The following is a 17203-nucleotide window of genomic DNA, read 5'->3' as shown; positions in this document are numbered from 1 at the left end:
ATATTTAGCAACATGTGCCCACAAAAACCCAAATGAGCCGTAAATTATTATTTTATTCCCACTTGGTAGGTGAATGAATATGAGACACAGTGGGGATTTAGGGGTGTTCCCAAAGTCACAAAGCTTATCAGTATCATAGTTTGGTTTTGAGCCCAGGTAGTCTGGTTCAAAGCTTGTTCTCTAAACAGTCCATATTGTTAGCTTGTATTGTAAGATTCTTTTGGGGTTTGCTTCCTATTTTCCTAGCCATATCTTGTCCATCTCTCTACGTGCCAGTGGGAGACATAGTGCCTTCTCTACTTCTCCATAGTAGTTATTCAATCAATAACTTGCAATTAATTGTCTTATTTCCACTGGTAGAGTCATCTTTATATCTATTCTCTAAATTTCCCAAGAGAGCAGCACTAATTCGCAACTGTGTTCTAAGGACTTTATGTGTAGTATGTCATTTAATTTTTACCACAGCCCCATGAGGCGAAAGTACCTACTATAATTATCTCTTACTGCTTCTGAGTCCTAGAGAATTTAAATAGGTTGCCCAAGGTCACACACCTAATAGGAGGTAGAGTTGGGATTCCAGTCAAAACCCATAGCTTCAATGCCTGAGGACTTAACCAGTGGACAGTCCTACTTACAGCCTCTGTTCATTACATATTCATTAGAGGAGCCTGATAATACCTTTTTCAGTTTCAATGAAAATAAGTATTCTATTCTTATTTGCTTTCCACGCTCCTTTAGGTAAAAAGGATGTGAAATCTAAATGAAGTCAAAGCTCTTCTAAAGTAGTTACCACATATCATTTACCTACATAAAAGGGTTTATAATTTCTTTTATTAGTTTTTCCTTCATGCATGACTATGAAACGAGTTTCCTTTGTAATCTCAATTCAACAAATAAAATCAAGTTACAGAAATTAAGACAATGCATGTTTCCAAAGGCATCCTGACCAATAAATGACCCATAAAGAGTTTCTTCAGGGTTCTCTAAGTATGAGGATTAAGAGATTCAAAAATTTCTTATTTCTACCTGGATTTATAGGGAGTGCCAACCAATTTCATTTATATATCATCTTTGTGTGATTGAGGTATTCTTGCTGCCGAATATATTAGGAGCTTTCAAAATAAGATGATTCTACCTTGTGTTGGCATGCCACAACCAGAAGCTTCATTTTTATATAAGATTAATGTGTACTGAGAGGGAAAATTCATAATATAACATTAAAATGAGACATTCTGGTGAAAAGTGTTTTTTATTTAAATAGGTAATAATTCATCCCAAAAGAGAATAATGTCTAAAAGATGAACTATTGGAAATAAAGAAAAATCATACTCTAGTCATTGTGTAGGTCTTCAAAATACAAATAGAAATCATGTAATCACAGATATTTTTGTCACATGCTTTGAGAAAATTTCATTCAGGTTCTGAGACACTGTGTCTATAGTTTCCATTTTGACAACTTTGAGGAAACTTTTGTTCTCTCACTGAACGTGTACACATTCCACAGCCTTTAAAGATTGCAGACACAAATAGCCAGCACGTTGGAAATCTGGGGAGGGGGACAGGGAAGGAAAGCACAAAAAGAGATTGAGGGCATTTCAACTGGTAGTCATTACATACCCTTCTATTTAGAGTGAGGGACAGGCAGAAATTATAGAGGATGTAGAGGCAGGTTGAGTAAGTCTGATGATGAAGGGAGCTTTTGCTATTTCGAAAGAGAAGCACATTGCATAGCATTGTCAAAAACCATTAGGCACCTTTATTTTATGAACAGTAAAAAAAAAAGAAAAAGACTAAAATTGCCTTCAATTTAAAGCAAGGAGTGAATTCATATCACTTGAAGTGGGAAATTGTCTTTTATGATTTGACCCTACTACAAGTAAGTATGATTCTTCACAGGGCACTGGAGCTGTAAAAATATAGCTTTCTTTTAAAATTATTAACTGTCCTTTTTGGAAAAAAAAAGTCAAATTGATTATCTTATAGTACAATAACTCAATGAAGCATTTTGAAAATCTCAAGATTTTAGCTAATCACACCTAAAAAACAAATTAGAATCTTTACTCTCTGCTCTGAAAAAGAATTTTCATAATGCATAGCAATGAATTCTGAATGTGGCTAACATATTTTTGATATCAAGTAACCATTGTCATTTGAGGAAAGTACACTTTATCATGCTGAATTTACACTATTTGTATTTGACATTAAGTGGCCCCAATTTGCAAAAGTGTGTGTATTTCTTCAAAAAGTTTTTAAGTAAAAATTGAATATTAATTGAAAACCTCTATCAGCACTTGATTTTTGTTAATTAAGATGCAGCATGTAAAATCTGTACCCTAGGACTCTTAAGGACTTGTAATCATAAAACCTGTATAAGCAAAAGTGAAGTATTAAACTAAAAGCATACAGAAAATATTTAGGATCAGAGAGTGGGGGGAAAGGTAAAAATCAGACATATTTTAATGAACTCCCTGTTCCAGCATACATTTAGTAGTAGTTCATTAAGGTATGATAGATTTTAAAAAGTTATTGAATGCATTCTAATATATGAGAGTTAAATATCTTTCAGAATGGAAAATAGTAAGCTGTAAAACAGTCCATAATCAAACAAATTTAAAAAATTGCTATAAATATCTGTACTATGACTGTTATTGATCATTTCACAGAGTCACATATAAAATGAATAAAGGGAAGTGGTTTAATGATTTACCATTAAATTCTAAATATTTTGTGGCAGTTAATACTTTTCAGCTTTATTATCTGCATTAACAAATTCTGCACTTGGTGTGGGACATTGACCTTCTGCAAGGATTTTGCTAGATATAAATAGGTAATTTTCAATAAAGCTACTAAGAGTTTATAAATGTTTGAAAGTGGGTCTAGTCTGAGCTTGCTAGATAAAGAATGAGTCTATTTCTAAAAGTATAATTTCATGTAAGGTGTTATGACTTTGAGATAAAGTACATAGTTTCTGGATAATTCATATATTTCTATTTTAATTTTAAGAAGCTAAGCAACTTTTCACCTTTATTATTCTCAAAATAAACATACGGCACCAGAACAAGTCTGTCCCCCTTACAAAGTCAAATTTAGATATGCTAGAGTTTCAGAATTGAAAATTGCCAAAGATGAAATTTGCAATGATATTTTCTGCATTTCCAGGCAAACTTTTGCATTCTTAAACTTTAAAATGAACATAATTTCACATTGACACACATTAATACCTCAGCCAGGAATCAGCTTTCTGACTTTTGTGTTAGACTGCGGGTTCTATAAGACCAAAACTGAATTTGAAAATTAGAAGATGCTAGGTGGGTTATACTTTGAACACTCAGCCCAGAGTCCCCTAACTAATAATTGGAATTACTAGCTTTGATGTTGAGCCTTATATGACATTGTTTGTCCTATACTGAAATAAACATGCTGCAATGAAATGGTAGATTATCATTCCCACTGAATTTTTTTTTACATTGTATATCATGATAGAGCCTTAAAATGCAAACATTACATTATACAACATCCCTTTTAATGATGTCATATCTTTGCTAAGATGGTTTTCATAGGTGCTACGATAAAAGTAAGTATTGATGAAAATAAATGTGGACTAGGAAAAGAAGGAAGTGATGTTCAGTCTGATTTCACGTTTTGAGAATGTGTCTAGTGCCCACCAGACACACATTCCGTTAGGAAAAAATTGTGGCTGCTTAAGAACGAAATAATAAAAGTGTTATCATTTTCATTTGTGTGTACTACTTTTTCAAGTGCCTGCAAAGTTGTTAGACTATTAATGAGTATTAAGTGGTTTGACTTAAGTACTTAATAAGCATAATTGAGATACTGCATCTGGCCTGAGGAATCATGAAAAAGTGACTGGGACTTTAAGGATGCTGTCACTTGAGTCACTTTAGGAGCCTGCCGGGCATGGCAGTGGACAGAGCCCTTGATTAGATTTAATTCGGCTGCTGCGCAAACTTAAAGCTAGCCTTTTAAAATTAAATATTACATTAAAATTATTCAAAAGAAATATCTGGATTAAAGTTATAATGAATTAATACTTATGTAGTTAGAGGAATAAATTTCCTGAAATACAAGGTTTTAAATCAGAATTCAGTTTCTAACTTCGCAAATTGGTTAAATTTGTGTCAATGAACCCAATTAGTACTTTTCCTACTGTTCTAAATATTTGACTTTCAACATCAGGTTAGTACTACAGCATGGATAAAGAAATATTTAAAGTCTGAGTTAAACAGGATCTGCTTAGGAGATTGAAGTCCATTAATTCTTATTATGTATGTTATACCATTTAAGAGCTGAACTATAAAATATAAAGGTTTTATACAAACATACTGGTTAATTAACTACTTATTTGGGATAAGTGCAAGGCTATTTCTTCACATCCAATAGAGGATGAATAGGTTCCATATTTTCAATTAAGCCTTAGCTATATAAGAAAAGTTATTATAACTCTTGGGTTATACCATATTTTTCTTATTCAGGGTAATATTTTAAAGTTTGTCTGATAAAGTGCAGTCTAAATGCATTGGAAATGCTCAAGTGTGTAAAAGGCAACAGGATGAGGAGAAATCCAGATGTTCTTATTTAATTAAAGATAGCATGGATTTAAAGAAAGCATTTTTAATGAATAAGCTAAAGTTCTTAGTAGATTGGACAGATGGAGTCTAGGTATTTCTTGGCTGTGCATGTCATGTGTGTTGTTATTTTCCAAATAAGAAGACAAAGAAGTCCTATTCCTGGAATAAAATGTGAAACTTAGAAAACTTTTTTGTGACCACATTACAAATAGTGCATTCAGTTTTCCTAACCCAGTATTTGGTAGCACATACAATATATTTCCAATCACAATGCAGCCAGAAAACAGCTTACTAATGTTTCAGGGAGACTTTTCAAGTTGTTTCCACTTGTACTCTTTTGTATTGGGAAAAATTTTGCTGCCGCAATAATTCTCAAGAGTTGTTTTTTGGTTATTTGTCTTGATTGCTTTTTTTTGCCAGAACCTTATAAAGATTTCTAAGTGAAGAGAGGTATTTTCAGTAAGGAACTCTTTTTAATAGCTATAAGTCATTCCCTGTTTCCAGTCTAGCATGTAAGCATCTTGGAAGGCATGACCAAACTGAAAATCAGCAACTCTTCTTGACCCATTAGAGCTGTGGTCCCCAACCCCCATACTGGTAGGTGGCCTGTTAGGAACTGCACAGCAGGAGGTGGGCAAGCAAAGCTTCATCTGTATTTACAGCCACTCCCCATAGCTCATATTGCCTTCTGAGCTCCACCTCCTATCAGATCTCCCCCCTTACCCTTCATGGAAAAATTGTCCTCTGTGAAACCTGTTTCTGGTGCCAAAAAGGCTGGGGACCACTGCTTAGAGAATTGAGTTCACAGGGCAGATTACTACCCTCAATATGGAAGAGATAGACAGCCAGAAACAGAGAACGACAACTTACTGGGGCAGAAGCCCCCAAACAGAAACATCTCTGGGAACAAGAATCAGGTTAGGAAATCATAATCTGTAAATGACAAATTGCTATAGGCTTAATGTGGACAAGTTTGAGTGATAAAAATTTAAGGAAGACCCAGTCTTAGGGGGGCCCACATATTTTTGTGAATTATATGTTCAGAAGCTCTACTGGGTTCTCACAGCAAAGATCAGAAAAAAATCCTCTCAGATGTCAGCCAGGGAAGAGGGAAAGTAGCCATGTAGAAATATTCCTAGAGCATTCTGTTCTTGTTAACAAGGCCTAACTGGCCTAGAGGAATGGAAATCACAACTGTGTTATAAGAGATGGGGAGGGGGATGAAATGGGAATATTCTGTTATGCAGTACTTGCATGACTTCTGAAGTGATATTAGAAAGAGAACTTGGGTTAGGAGTTGTAATGTGTACTACAAATCCAAGATCAACCAACAGGCAAAGTAAAAAGAAAAAATGTATTATTGATATGCTAGAAGAGGAAAAAAATAAAATCAATTGAAGCCAGAGAAGACAGAAAAAAAGCATAGAAGAAAAAAGAAAGAAGTAATGAATAGAAAACAGTAACAAATGTGGGACATACTAATCCAACTATATCAATAATCACCTTAAGTGCTAATAGTCTAAATTCACTAATTAAAAAATAAAGATAGATTTAAAACAAAAAGAAGACTAAACTATATATTGTCAGTGATTTAAAAGAGACCTACATTTAATATAAACATACAGATGGATTAAAAATAAAGGGATGGGCTGGGCATGGTGGCTCACACCTGTAATCCTAGCACTCTGGGAGGCCTAGGCAGGTGGATTGTTTGAGCTCAGGAGTTTGCAACCAGCTTGAGCAAGAGCGAGACCCCATCTATACTAAAAATAGAAAGAAAGTAGCTGGACAACTAAAAATATATAGAAAAAATTAGCTGGGCATGGTGGCATATGCCTGTAGTCCCAGCTACTTGAGAGGCTGAGGCAGAAGGATTGTTTGAGCCCTGGAGTTTGAGGTTGCCGCTGTGAGCTAGGCTGATGCCAGGGCACTCTAGCCCAGGCAACAGAGTGAGACTCTGTCTCAAAAATAAATAAATAAATAAATAAAAATAAAAATAAATAAATAAAGAGATGGAGAAAGATCCACCATGCTAATGTTAGTCAAAAGAATGTAGTGATTCAGACATAGAAGACTTTGGATCAAGGAAAATTATCAGGGATAAAGAGGGAAATTATTATGCATAATGATAAAGAGATCATTACTATAAGAAGACAAAACAACCCTTAATGTGTAAGTGCCTAACATCAGAATATCAAAATACATAAAGCAAAACCTGATAGAACTTCAAGGAGAAATAGATGAATCCACTATTATAACTGGAGACTCAAACCCATCTATCATTAATGGACAGATCCAACAGGCAGAAAGTCAGGAAAGACAGTTGAACTAAACAGCACCATCAATCAACGGGACCTAATAGTCATCTATAGACTACTTCATCCAGCAACGCAGAATATACACACTTCTCAAGCCCACATATACAATCAGGACACTCTATATCTAGACCATAAAACATAACCTAGCAAATTTTAAAGGAATAGCAATCATACAAGGTATTCTGTCAGACAACAATGTAATTAAGGTGGAAATCAGCAACAGAAAACTCCCAAATGCTTGAAGAGTAAATGAAAGACTTCTAAATAACACATGGGTCAAAGAAGAAGTCCTAAGAACATTTTTTAAGTATTTTGAACTAAATTAAAAATATGTATAACATTATTTGTGGGTTTCAGCTAATGCAGTGTGTACAGGGTAATTTTTAGCATTGAATATACACATTTGAAGAGAAGAAAGATCTAAAATCAATAATCTAAGCTTACATCTTAGGAAAAATGAGGAGTGGCTGAATCCAAAGTAAGCAGAAGAAAATAAAAAATAAATATTAGGGCAGATATTAATGAAATTGAATTAAGAAATCAATAGAGAAAAATCAATGAAACTAAAAGCCAGTTATTTCAAAGACCAATAAGATTGAAAGCCTACTAGCCAGGTTAATTAAAAAAAGAAAGAGAAGACACAAATTACTATCAGAAATAATTAATATCCAAAATAAAAGAAGGGGTCATTATAACTGATCCCTGGGTACTGAAATGATAGTAAAGGAATGTTATGAACAACTCTATGCCCACAAACTTGGTAACCAGATGAAATGGAAAAATTCCTTCAAAATGCAATCTACCAAATCTAACAAGGATAAATAAGCTATCTGTATTGACCTCTATCTATTAAAGAAATTGCATAAGTAATTAATAATCTTCCACAACTGAAAGCCACAGGCCCATATGTTTCACTGTAAATTCTTCCAAGCACTTAAAGAAGAAACTGTAAGAGTTCTCTAAAATCTATTCCAGAAAATAGAAACAGAGGGAACACTTCCTAACTTATTGTGTGAGACCAGAATTACTCTGAGACCAAACATAAAAAAGACATTATAAGAAAGGAAAAGTACAGACCAACATATCTCATAAACATAGATACAAATCCTCAACAAAATATTATCAATTCTAACTGAACAGTAAAAAGAAAAAAAACTTATGCACCATGACCAAGTGGAGTTTATTCTGAGCATGGTGAGGTGGTTCAGTATTCAAATATCAATACAACCTATCACATGAACAGGCTAAAGAAGACTGATCACATCAATAGATGCAGAAAAAGCATTTGACAAAATCCAACACTCGTTCATAATAAAAATCTCTTGGTAAACTAGGAATTAAGGAGCACTTCCTCCACTTGATAAAGAACATCTACAGAAAACCTACAGCTAACATCATTCTTAATGGTGACAAACCAGAAGCTTTCCTGGTAAGACCAGGAACAAGACAAAGATGCCTGCTCTCAACACTTCTATTTAGCAGTGTGCTGGAATTTTAGCTAATGCAATAAAACAAGTAAGGAAAACAATAGCACCCAAAAAAGAGAGAAGTACATAGATATAAATCTAATTAAATAAGTTCAAGATCTATATGAGAAAAACTATGAAACTTTGATGGGAGAAATCAAAGAAGATCTACATAAATGGAGAGATACTATATGTATATGGTTAGGAAGACTCAATATTTTAAAGATGTCATTTCTTCCCAACTTGATGTCTAGATTCAATGCAATTCCAATCCCAGCAAGTTATTTGTAAATATTAACAAACCAATTCTAAAGTTTGTATGGAAAGGTGAAAAACCCAGAATAGCCAATACAATATTTAATAATGCATCAATATTGGCTGATTAATTGTAACAAATATACTGCACTAATAACGCAAGAGGTTAATAATAGGCTAATTTGGGGGGATGAATGGGTTAGGGTATATGGAATTCTTTGTACTTTTCTTCTCATATTCCTTTAAACCTAATAGCTCTGAAAAATAAAGTCTCTTAATTTTTTTAAAAGATAGATGCAAGATTAAACAAACGCTTAGCATCTCCTCTCTATGTGGACTCTGTGAGGACTATAACAGATTGTTTTATTTACCACGAAACCCATTAAAACAATATCCATCAAGAATATGAAAAGGCAAAAAGACCATTGGATAGTATGATGTAATCATCTAACTCTCCTTTGCAATACACTGTGGCCACTTCCACTTTCAACTGTATTCAGGGGAGTCCTGATGAGTTTTCCTTGCACTGAAGAAGTAAATGCTGGGGAGATAAAGGTAACTAATGCATAGTCTGGTTATTTGGAGGATACTCAGTTTAACTGACAACAAGTGCTTCAAAAAGAAAAGCTTCAGAAAAAGAACCCTGTTGTACTATTAACTAACTCACAGCTATTGATTTAGAAACATATCTGAGTAACAACACTAAAATGGCACAAGGAAAAAAGGATCCTGTTTTTTTGTTTTTGTTTTTGTTTTTGAGACAGAGTCTTGCTCTGTTGCCTGGGCTAGAGTGAGTGCCGTGGCATCAGCCTAGCTCACAGCAACCTCAAACTCCTGGGCTCAAGCAATCCTACTGCCTCAGCCTCCCGAGTAGCTGGGACTACAGGCATGCGCCACCATGCCCGGCTAATTTTTTTCTCTATATATTAGTCAGCCAATTAATTTATTTCTATTTATAGTAGAGACAGGGTCTCGCTCTTGTTCAGGCTGGTTTCGAACTCCTGACCTCGGGCAATCCTCCCGCCTCAGCCTCCCAGAGTGCTAGGATTACAGGCGTGAGCCACTGCGCCTGGCCTAAAAAGGATCCTTTAACTAGAAAATACTTTAATAGCCTCAACTTGGAACTACAAATGAATATTTTGCTTAAGGAAAAAAAAAAATATATATATATATATAATATTCTACTCCAGTAAAAGCCTCAAAGAATAGTGGTTATGATGAATTTTTAACAATGTCAACAGAAAAAAATACAATTATTGTTTAAATACAGAAATCTTTCACATGCTAATGTAGCTGAGTAGAATAGAAGTTATCTATTGCTCAGAAAAAAATAATGTGATGACTCCCAGAATCACATTTTGCTTTGCAGTATAGCCATTCACTACTGCTCTGGTCAGTGTGGGAACCAGAGCAACTGAAAATAAGGTATTAATACAATACCAATCAGTCCCAATACCTACTATGTACCAGCATACAAAGAACTCTATTTACAAATTAGAAGCAAATTGGAAGGAAAGGAATATAACCTCATAGTCAAAACAAATATGTGATTGTATTATGCACATAATCATAGTGACACTCTTTTTTTGGTTCAAAAGAATTAAATGTTATTGATATATGACTCACTCAAAGAATATGAGTTCTGCAGGAGTGTATGTGTGTGTGTGTGTGTGTCTGTGTGTGTGTGTGTGTGTGTGTTTAGGGAGAAAATGATAGTTGTGCATGGTTGAAATCATTCTGCCCCATATTATAAAATATTTTCATTGCACTGAAAAAATTGTATTAATCTATTTCAAGGTAGTGGCAAGCAATTCCTGTATGTCAACTCATCTGGGCCCAAAGGAGGAGGCACTGCAAGAATCACTACCTCCAGATACTTCCCAGCCAGCCTCGGCATGTGTACGGTTCGGTTCTGGTTCTACATGGTTGATCCCAGGAGCATGGGGGTATTAAAGGTACGGAATGACAGAGATTTGTGTTCACTGAAATGTGCATGACATATGTTTAAACATTCTTTTCCCTTTTCCTGTTTGTTTGTCTTTTGCCATCACTGATACCATTAATTTCTCATTTCTTTCTGGGGCAATGGGACTTTGGCAAGCAGCGCTGTCATTCATCTTAATCTCATTCAAGATTTAGCTCATTGATGGCTGCCACCTGAACTCAATTATGGTGCATGCTGTTTAAAAGATTATCTGGTGAGAAGAGGAGTTTGGGCAGATTCCACATGTATCTTCCAATAACAACTTAGCTGAGGACAGTAAAGAAATGTGATATGAGGTTGATAATGATGAAGAGAATTTTCTACCCTAAACAAAGTAAAGGCGAATCAATTTTAAGACTTTAGATACATAATCAGCTCACAGTGAAAACAACATGCCTGTGCCATTTTTAACTATTTAAGGCAAGAATCTGCACCAAGCACAGATGCCTTTAAAGTTGCTACATTTATATTTCTCATTGTGTGAATGATCAAGGAGTTTTTCAATCCTTGTGAACCAATTTTCAGATCTTGGTTTCTAATTAAATGATTACATATCAGCACAAAACATTCAGTGTTATTGCCTTGCATCTTGTTTGAATAAGTACAATTGGAACTTTTATCTTTATCTCAAACATTGTCTTTTGTAAATAATAACTGCTATTATTAAGTGCATCCTATCTTTCAGGGCATGTATTATAAACATTGTATGTTATCAGTTTTAATTCTCTTATTCACCTGATGAGGTAGGTGTTAAATTTTTTTTTCCAATTTTACCATGAAGAGACACATTCAAAGAGGCTTTGTAACTTTTCCAAGATTATACAATTAGCCAAAAATCTGATTTCAAAAATCTGATATCTGTTACCCAGTGTTGTTTCTCAGGTTCTCTGTGGGCTAACAAAGAAGGCTAAGGAGAAAAACAGGGAAAGGAGAGAAATGAAAAAGGCTCTATCAGGTCTGGCCATTTACAGCAATGGGAATTCTTATCAAGTAAAAGTATAAACATGCAAAGAAAGTAGGGAATGCATACTGATGCTATGTGAATGTCTGTTTTCCCAAAAAGAATCCAACTGAAAACAACAAAGAAAACGAGATTCATTTTTAACAGTTTAGGAATATATAAGTAAATGCAGAATGGGTAAAAATTTTGGAACTTTTTTCATAGTTTTACATACAATATGTGAATATTCAGTAGGCTACCTGTTGGTTATGCTAAATTTTATCCAGAGTAATGTGTAGCCATTGAGATTAAAGAGTAATCTATGTCAGCATCAAATATTAGACATTGTTAAACATAGATTGCTATTATTGAAGAGGACACTGGTCTATGGTTGGTTGTTACTCATGGAAGCAAATACCAATGGAAAGGCCACCAGACCTTTCAGTAGAATGCAAGCAGATTTCAATCACTTTCTAACAAAATGTTGCTTCCTCAATTCCAAAAAAAGCACCATCCATCTGTCCTTGAGCTGTTCTCCAGCTCATGAGTCAGCTCCTTTAGTCACCTAGGTAAATGGCCTTCCACTTCTAGCCACATTTCTGCAGACAGCCTTTGAAACAGAAATGTTGGCCTCAAGTCTTGATATCTGATCCCTTGCTTTTGGTGCCTACTGGTTTTGCTAGCTAGAGGGCAGCAGTTAAGTGCGAAAATAAATGCTTTTATACCATGGGTAGTCTTCAGAGAGATCTATTGGAAAGAATAGCAGCAGGAGATTGATTGATAGGCTGATATCTGGGTTTTTGTACAGAATCCCCCTCCCAGACTCCAGATGGTCTTGGCAGGGTTGACTCTCACTTTCATGGGTGACCTTGGGGTTATTGGAGGCCAACTTTCCCGACATGGGGAGAGAGAAGGTCTGAGAAAGAAGCAAGCTAACACACAGAGGAACAAGCTTAAAGAAAGAAGAAGAAACAGAAAGGTACCTGCCCTGTTGAAATCCTGGATACTACTTACTTTGCCTGAGCCAGAAAAATCATCTTTTTTGTTACTTGCTACTGAAAACGTCCTAACATTATAGAAACTCAAGATAAACTGTTTTCATAATGTGCCCTTACATCCCTGATGTATCACAGCAGATGGGGCAAGTCTCATTTTCTCAACTGTGGCTTTGGAAAACCTTGAGCTATTCCCAGACTGAAAATCTTCCTGAGCATGTAGTAATTCTGCATGTGGAGGAGCCAATGAAATCAAAACCCATTCTCTCTACTCTTTAGAATGAGGCTTTCAAAGATCAACATGCTATTCTTTCACATGCAATTTTATGCTTTCTTAAAAATCTCTAATTTGGGTATTATGGTGCTGCATTTTATTACATTTTCTAGGGCAGTGGTTTTCAACTAACATATTGCATCTATAAGAATTACATGGGCAAGTTTAGCAGATGGACCACTCCTGTTAAGGAGTGTGAGAATACATGTTTGTGCATCTATTTTTGCAAGTAACTGATGCCAAAAGTCCAAATAATGTTATTGGGAATTGTGGTGATAAATAACCTATTATTTTTTATGTTAAAAAGAGATCTTAAAAGAATAAAATAAATGATCATAGGTATTGATGGTGTGGGTGGAGAACAGATATTCATTGCTAGGTGGATTTTCAGTTTGCCTTTATGAAGAGCATTTTGGAAATTAAAAGCTTTTAATTTTTATATTATTTACTAAAATATTTCACATGTAGAAAATTATTATAAGGAAATAAAGATAGATATGGACACTATTTTATTTACAAGGTTTTTTAAAATCTCAGTGATGTTTATAATAGTACATATTGGAAACTACCCAAGCATCAAACAGTTGGAATTGGTAAAATATAGTACATTCCTTCATTCTGAAACACTAAGGAACAATTAATTCTGTGAATGAATAATTAGTGATAAAGAAAAATGTTTATAATTCTTTAATGATAAAAGTAGATTATTAAGGGATATGTATACTAGAACGCAATTTTTAAAAAAATTATCTAATTTTGTATGTATATATGTGCATATATCTATATCTATTTATCTATATAAATAGACATGCCTATATATGACAGAGAAAATCATACATACTGCAGTGGTTAGAACAATTATCTATAGATGGCAAGATGAATACATTTTTTGATTATTTTGTAGTATCTCTGTCTCTGTCACTCTTTTTTCTCTCCTGTTTCTCTAGATATTCACATAACTGGCTCCTTGTTTTTTCAAGACATTCAAGTATCATCCTTCTCAGAGGGGCTTCCTTATCATTCAGTATAAAATACTACCAGCAGATGATGAATAATTATTTATCGCAGAAAACTTTTATTTGCTCCAGAGCATGGTATTACAAGTGGAAGCTTTCGCAGTTACCTGTTTCATTTGTTTCTTTTCAACCATATCTGTTATCTATTTGCTTTCAATCTCTTCATAAGAGCACTCACCTCATTCACAAGGTCTCTGCCCTCATCATCTAATCCCCTCCCAAAGGCCCTGCCTTCTAATACCATCACCCAGGGGGTTAGGATTTCTACATATGAATTTGGGGGGATAATAAATATTCAATTCATTGTACAGGGAGAAAAGTTAGAAGATGATTTCACAAGTCCAGGACAGAGAAGATGTGGCTTGGTTTAAAGCAGAGTATAAGGATAAATTAGAAAGCAATATCTACAAATAATGAACAGGACTTAGATCTTCACTGGTATATTAAGATTATTTTCTAAATAAAGCATGCCAAAATTTTATTAGCATATTAATGCAGTGCATCATATAAAGCTAAAGCAGTCAAAGACAACTTGTATAGCTGATGAGATCAAGGTGAAATTCAATTATGATTTTCCTATTATCTTTTAGGATAAAAAAACAAGCTATTCTGATTTATCCCAGCTTTCAAAGAGGTGGGTTGCATAAAGAAATAAAATATTTTATAGGAATTAGGAAGACTTCACTACCTTTTGATAGTAGATGAATGATAATCAGAATAATAAAATGTTCACAGGCATTCATATCCTTTGATTCAAAGGCTCAGGAAATTAGAGAACAATACTAATTTCTACTTAATAATTACTTTATTTTCCAGTTCTGCTGAAACAGAAAAACTTAGAAAGGTCAGTTTCTTTCTGTTTTTCAACTACCTACCTACATGTGAAATTAAAAGCACTCTTTAAAATGGTGGTCATCACCTTTTATCCACATTGCCAAAAGAGCCCTCGGTGAAACCGAGTTCATTTCCCATGAGATTATTTGGTTACAGCAATTCAGCTTCCTATCGCCTATCTTGTTTTGATATTTCATACTGTCTCAGCTAAGTTAGTTAATGACACAGGACAAGAGAATTTCTCTGAGAATGACTAATATCTTTTTATTACTCTAAGCTCATTTTTAAAGAAAAAATGAAAGTAAATAGGTAGCTTTCACAACTTATACTTTTCATAACTTTTTTGCAATTTATATCAGTTTTTAATTGCTCAGGGGAAAAAATGAATTACTTCTGGAAATACTTCCTTCAGTGATAATAGATAAGATAACATATATAATATAGGATTCTATACATATATAAAATAGGATTCTAGATGCCAGTTGTACACAACTCCAAACAGTAGCTTACTGTCTCTATCTTAAAGTTGAGAAGTTCTTAGACCTAAATGGTTTCTAGTAAAATCTATGGCATAAGACATTTAGCATGTAAATGTTCCAGTTCACCATTATTCTTGTGGCCTGGTGCCAATGAGTTTTGTTTTGTTTTGTTTTAATGTAATATTTAGGAAGATGGTATTAAACATAAGCCAAGAAGAAACTTGAAAACAATATCATACTTAATAATATCAGATGGTTACTATATGCCACACACCATTTTAATTTCTTTACCATATGTTAATTGATCTAATCCTCACACCATCCAATGAGGCCAGTACTAACATTATCTGCATCTTAACAGAAGAGACAAATGAGATGGAGGAAGCTTAAGGAACTTGTCCAAGGTCATAGAGCTCCAGGCTATGCTTATAATTACTATACTTTTCTGCTTCTCAGAACAAGACAGCTATGTTTCTAGCATATTTAATGTTTACATTTTCATTATTCAGAACCATCTTTTATTTTCTACAAATAGCTGTTAAAACCTAGCTTTTGAAAAGATACTTTGCATATTTTCTGTTCTACATATTGTAGTTTTCAGCATAAATTTGGTTGGAATTATAAATTTTACAAAAGACAAAAAAGTGACATAATGGTTAGTGAGATGTGCCTCCAAATACAGAATGTGTGTGAGGCTGTGTGGAGGATGCTATAGGTATTTATTTTACTGACAGTTGCCTATGAGACATACCATTCAAACCTTTGTTCTTCTACTTTTGAATAAGCAGTTCAAGGATTAGAGCCACCAAGACAACATCCTCTTTGTCAAACGGATTTAGGTCCTCACTAGTCGCTTTTGGAATCATCTAAAGCTTGTCATTGGCTCTACAGCTATCCTGTTAGAATTGCCAGGATGTTTCAGGAGTCATTCTATTTAAGCTGGTGCAAGAGGAAAGTCTCTTCCCTGTGATGCTCTCAGACCCATGAACTTCTGAATAGGAAGTTTGGCAGAGAAGAAAAAGAGTTCAGGCTGTTTCTTAAATGCAGAAAGATCCTGGGCCTTTGGAGTGTGATGCAGAGACACATGCACCTACAGTGGGAAGGTATTTTGAAATAGAAAGAGCTTTTGATATACCACCGAGCAACTATTCTCACCACCCATAAATAATCAGATGATAGAATAATTGAATAATGAACCAATGAAATATGGTGCATAAAGGGTTCCCAGTAATAGAGGAAATGCACTTGAGATTTATATTCACTTAATCAGGCACGAGGTTATCATTCAGTGCAGTGAGGTAATAATTTACACAGCGATAACCCATGTTAATGAGTTGCTCAAAAGGCTCTGGATATTTCCAGAAGATGTGAATGCATAGACGAGGACCTGGCTCATTTCATCATTTTTGTAAGTGCTACAGAATTTTTTCCAGGCATGTGTTGAGTCAAAAGAGAAGTGGAAAAAAACTTACTTAAAGATTCAAAAAGGAAGAATAGAACAAGTTGAATATATACTTGTAATTACAAAGAAAATGTGTATTCAAAAATTAAATAGGACCTAGTTTGTATACCAAATGCTTAAGGCAATATACACATCAGATTTTCTTGTGTATTCTTTTTCTTTATCATTGATTCTTACTGTAAAGATGCATTTTTATATTTTATAATGAAATTTATGAGGGGAACTATTAGATTTCTGTCTGTAATTTTGTTCTTTTTTAAAGTACATTTTAACTGATTTTCAAAACTAACCAGTTCTCTTTCATTCTTGTTTATGCTGAACTTCATGGTCATTGTTTCCATAAGTGATGTTATGCTGCTCATCAAGGACAGCTTTGGACAATAATATTATTAAATAGTGTTTAAGAGAGGAAACAGTAATATGTGCATGTATCGCCATGTATAAAACAGTAGAGAGATAAGTGTAGTTTTTGAACACACTTGCAAAATTTTTGTCTTCTAAATAGACTTTCAAAAAACCGAGATTGTACCTTAAATTTAAGTATTTCTTACATTTTCAGCAGAAATATGGAAATTAACATACAAAGGTAGT

The 17203-nt window shown here is 34.3% G+C and overlaps 1 protein-coding gene across 1 annotated transcript in view; it reads left to right on the top strand.

The window, feature by feature from the left end:
• The window catches only part of MALRD1 (MAM and LDL receptor class A domain containing 1), a 491205-nt gene that overhangs the window by 344991 nt on the left and 129011 nt on the right, over positions 1-17203 (top strand). Inside the window, exon 31 of the mRNA XM_075997515.1 lies at positions 10426-10583. Coding sequence (XP_075853630.1) covers positions 10426-10583 — 158 coding nt within the window. The remainder of the gene's footprint in view (positions 1-10425; positions 10584-17203) is intronic.

This window comes from Microcebus murinus, chromosome 25, assembly GCF_040939455.1.
Source record: "Microcebus murinus isolate Inina chromosome 25, M.murinus_Inina_mat1.0, whole genome shotgun sequence".
Taxonomy (NCBI): Eukaryota; Metazoa; Chordata; class Mammalia; order Primates; family Cheirogaleidae; genus Microcebus; species Microcebus murinus.
The sequence above is the reverse complement of the archived record's forward strand: the minus strand, read 5'-3'. Positions and strand labels throughout refer to the sequence as shown.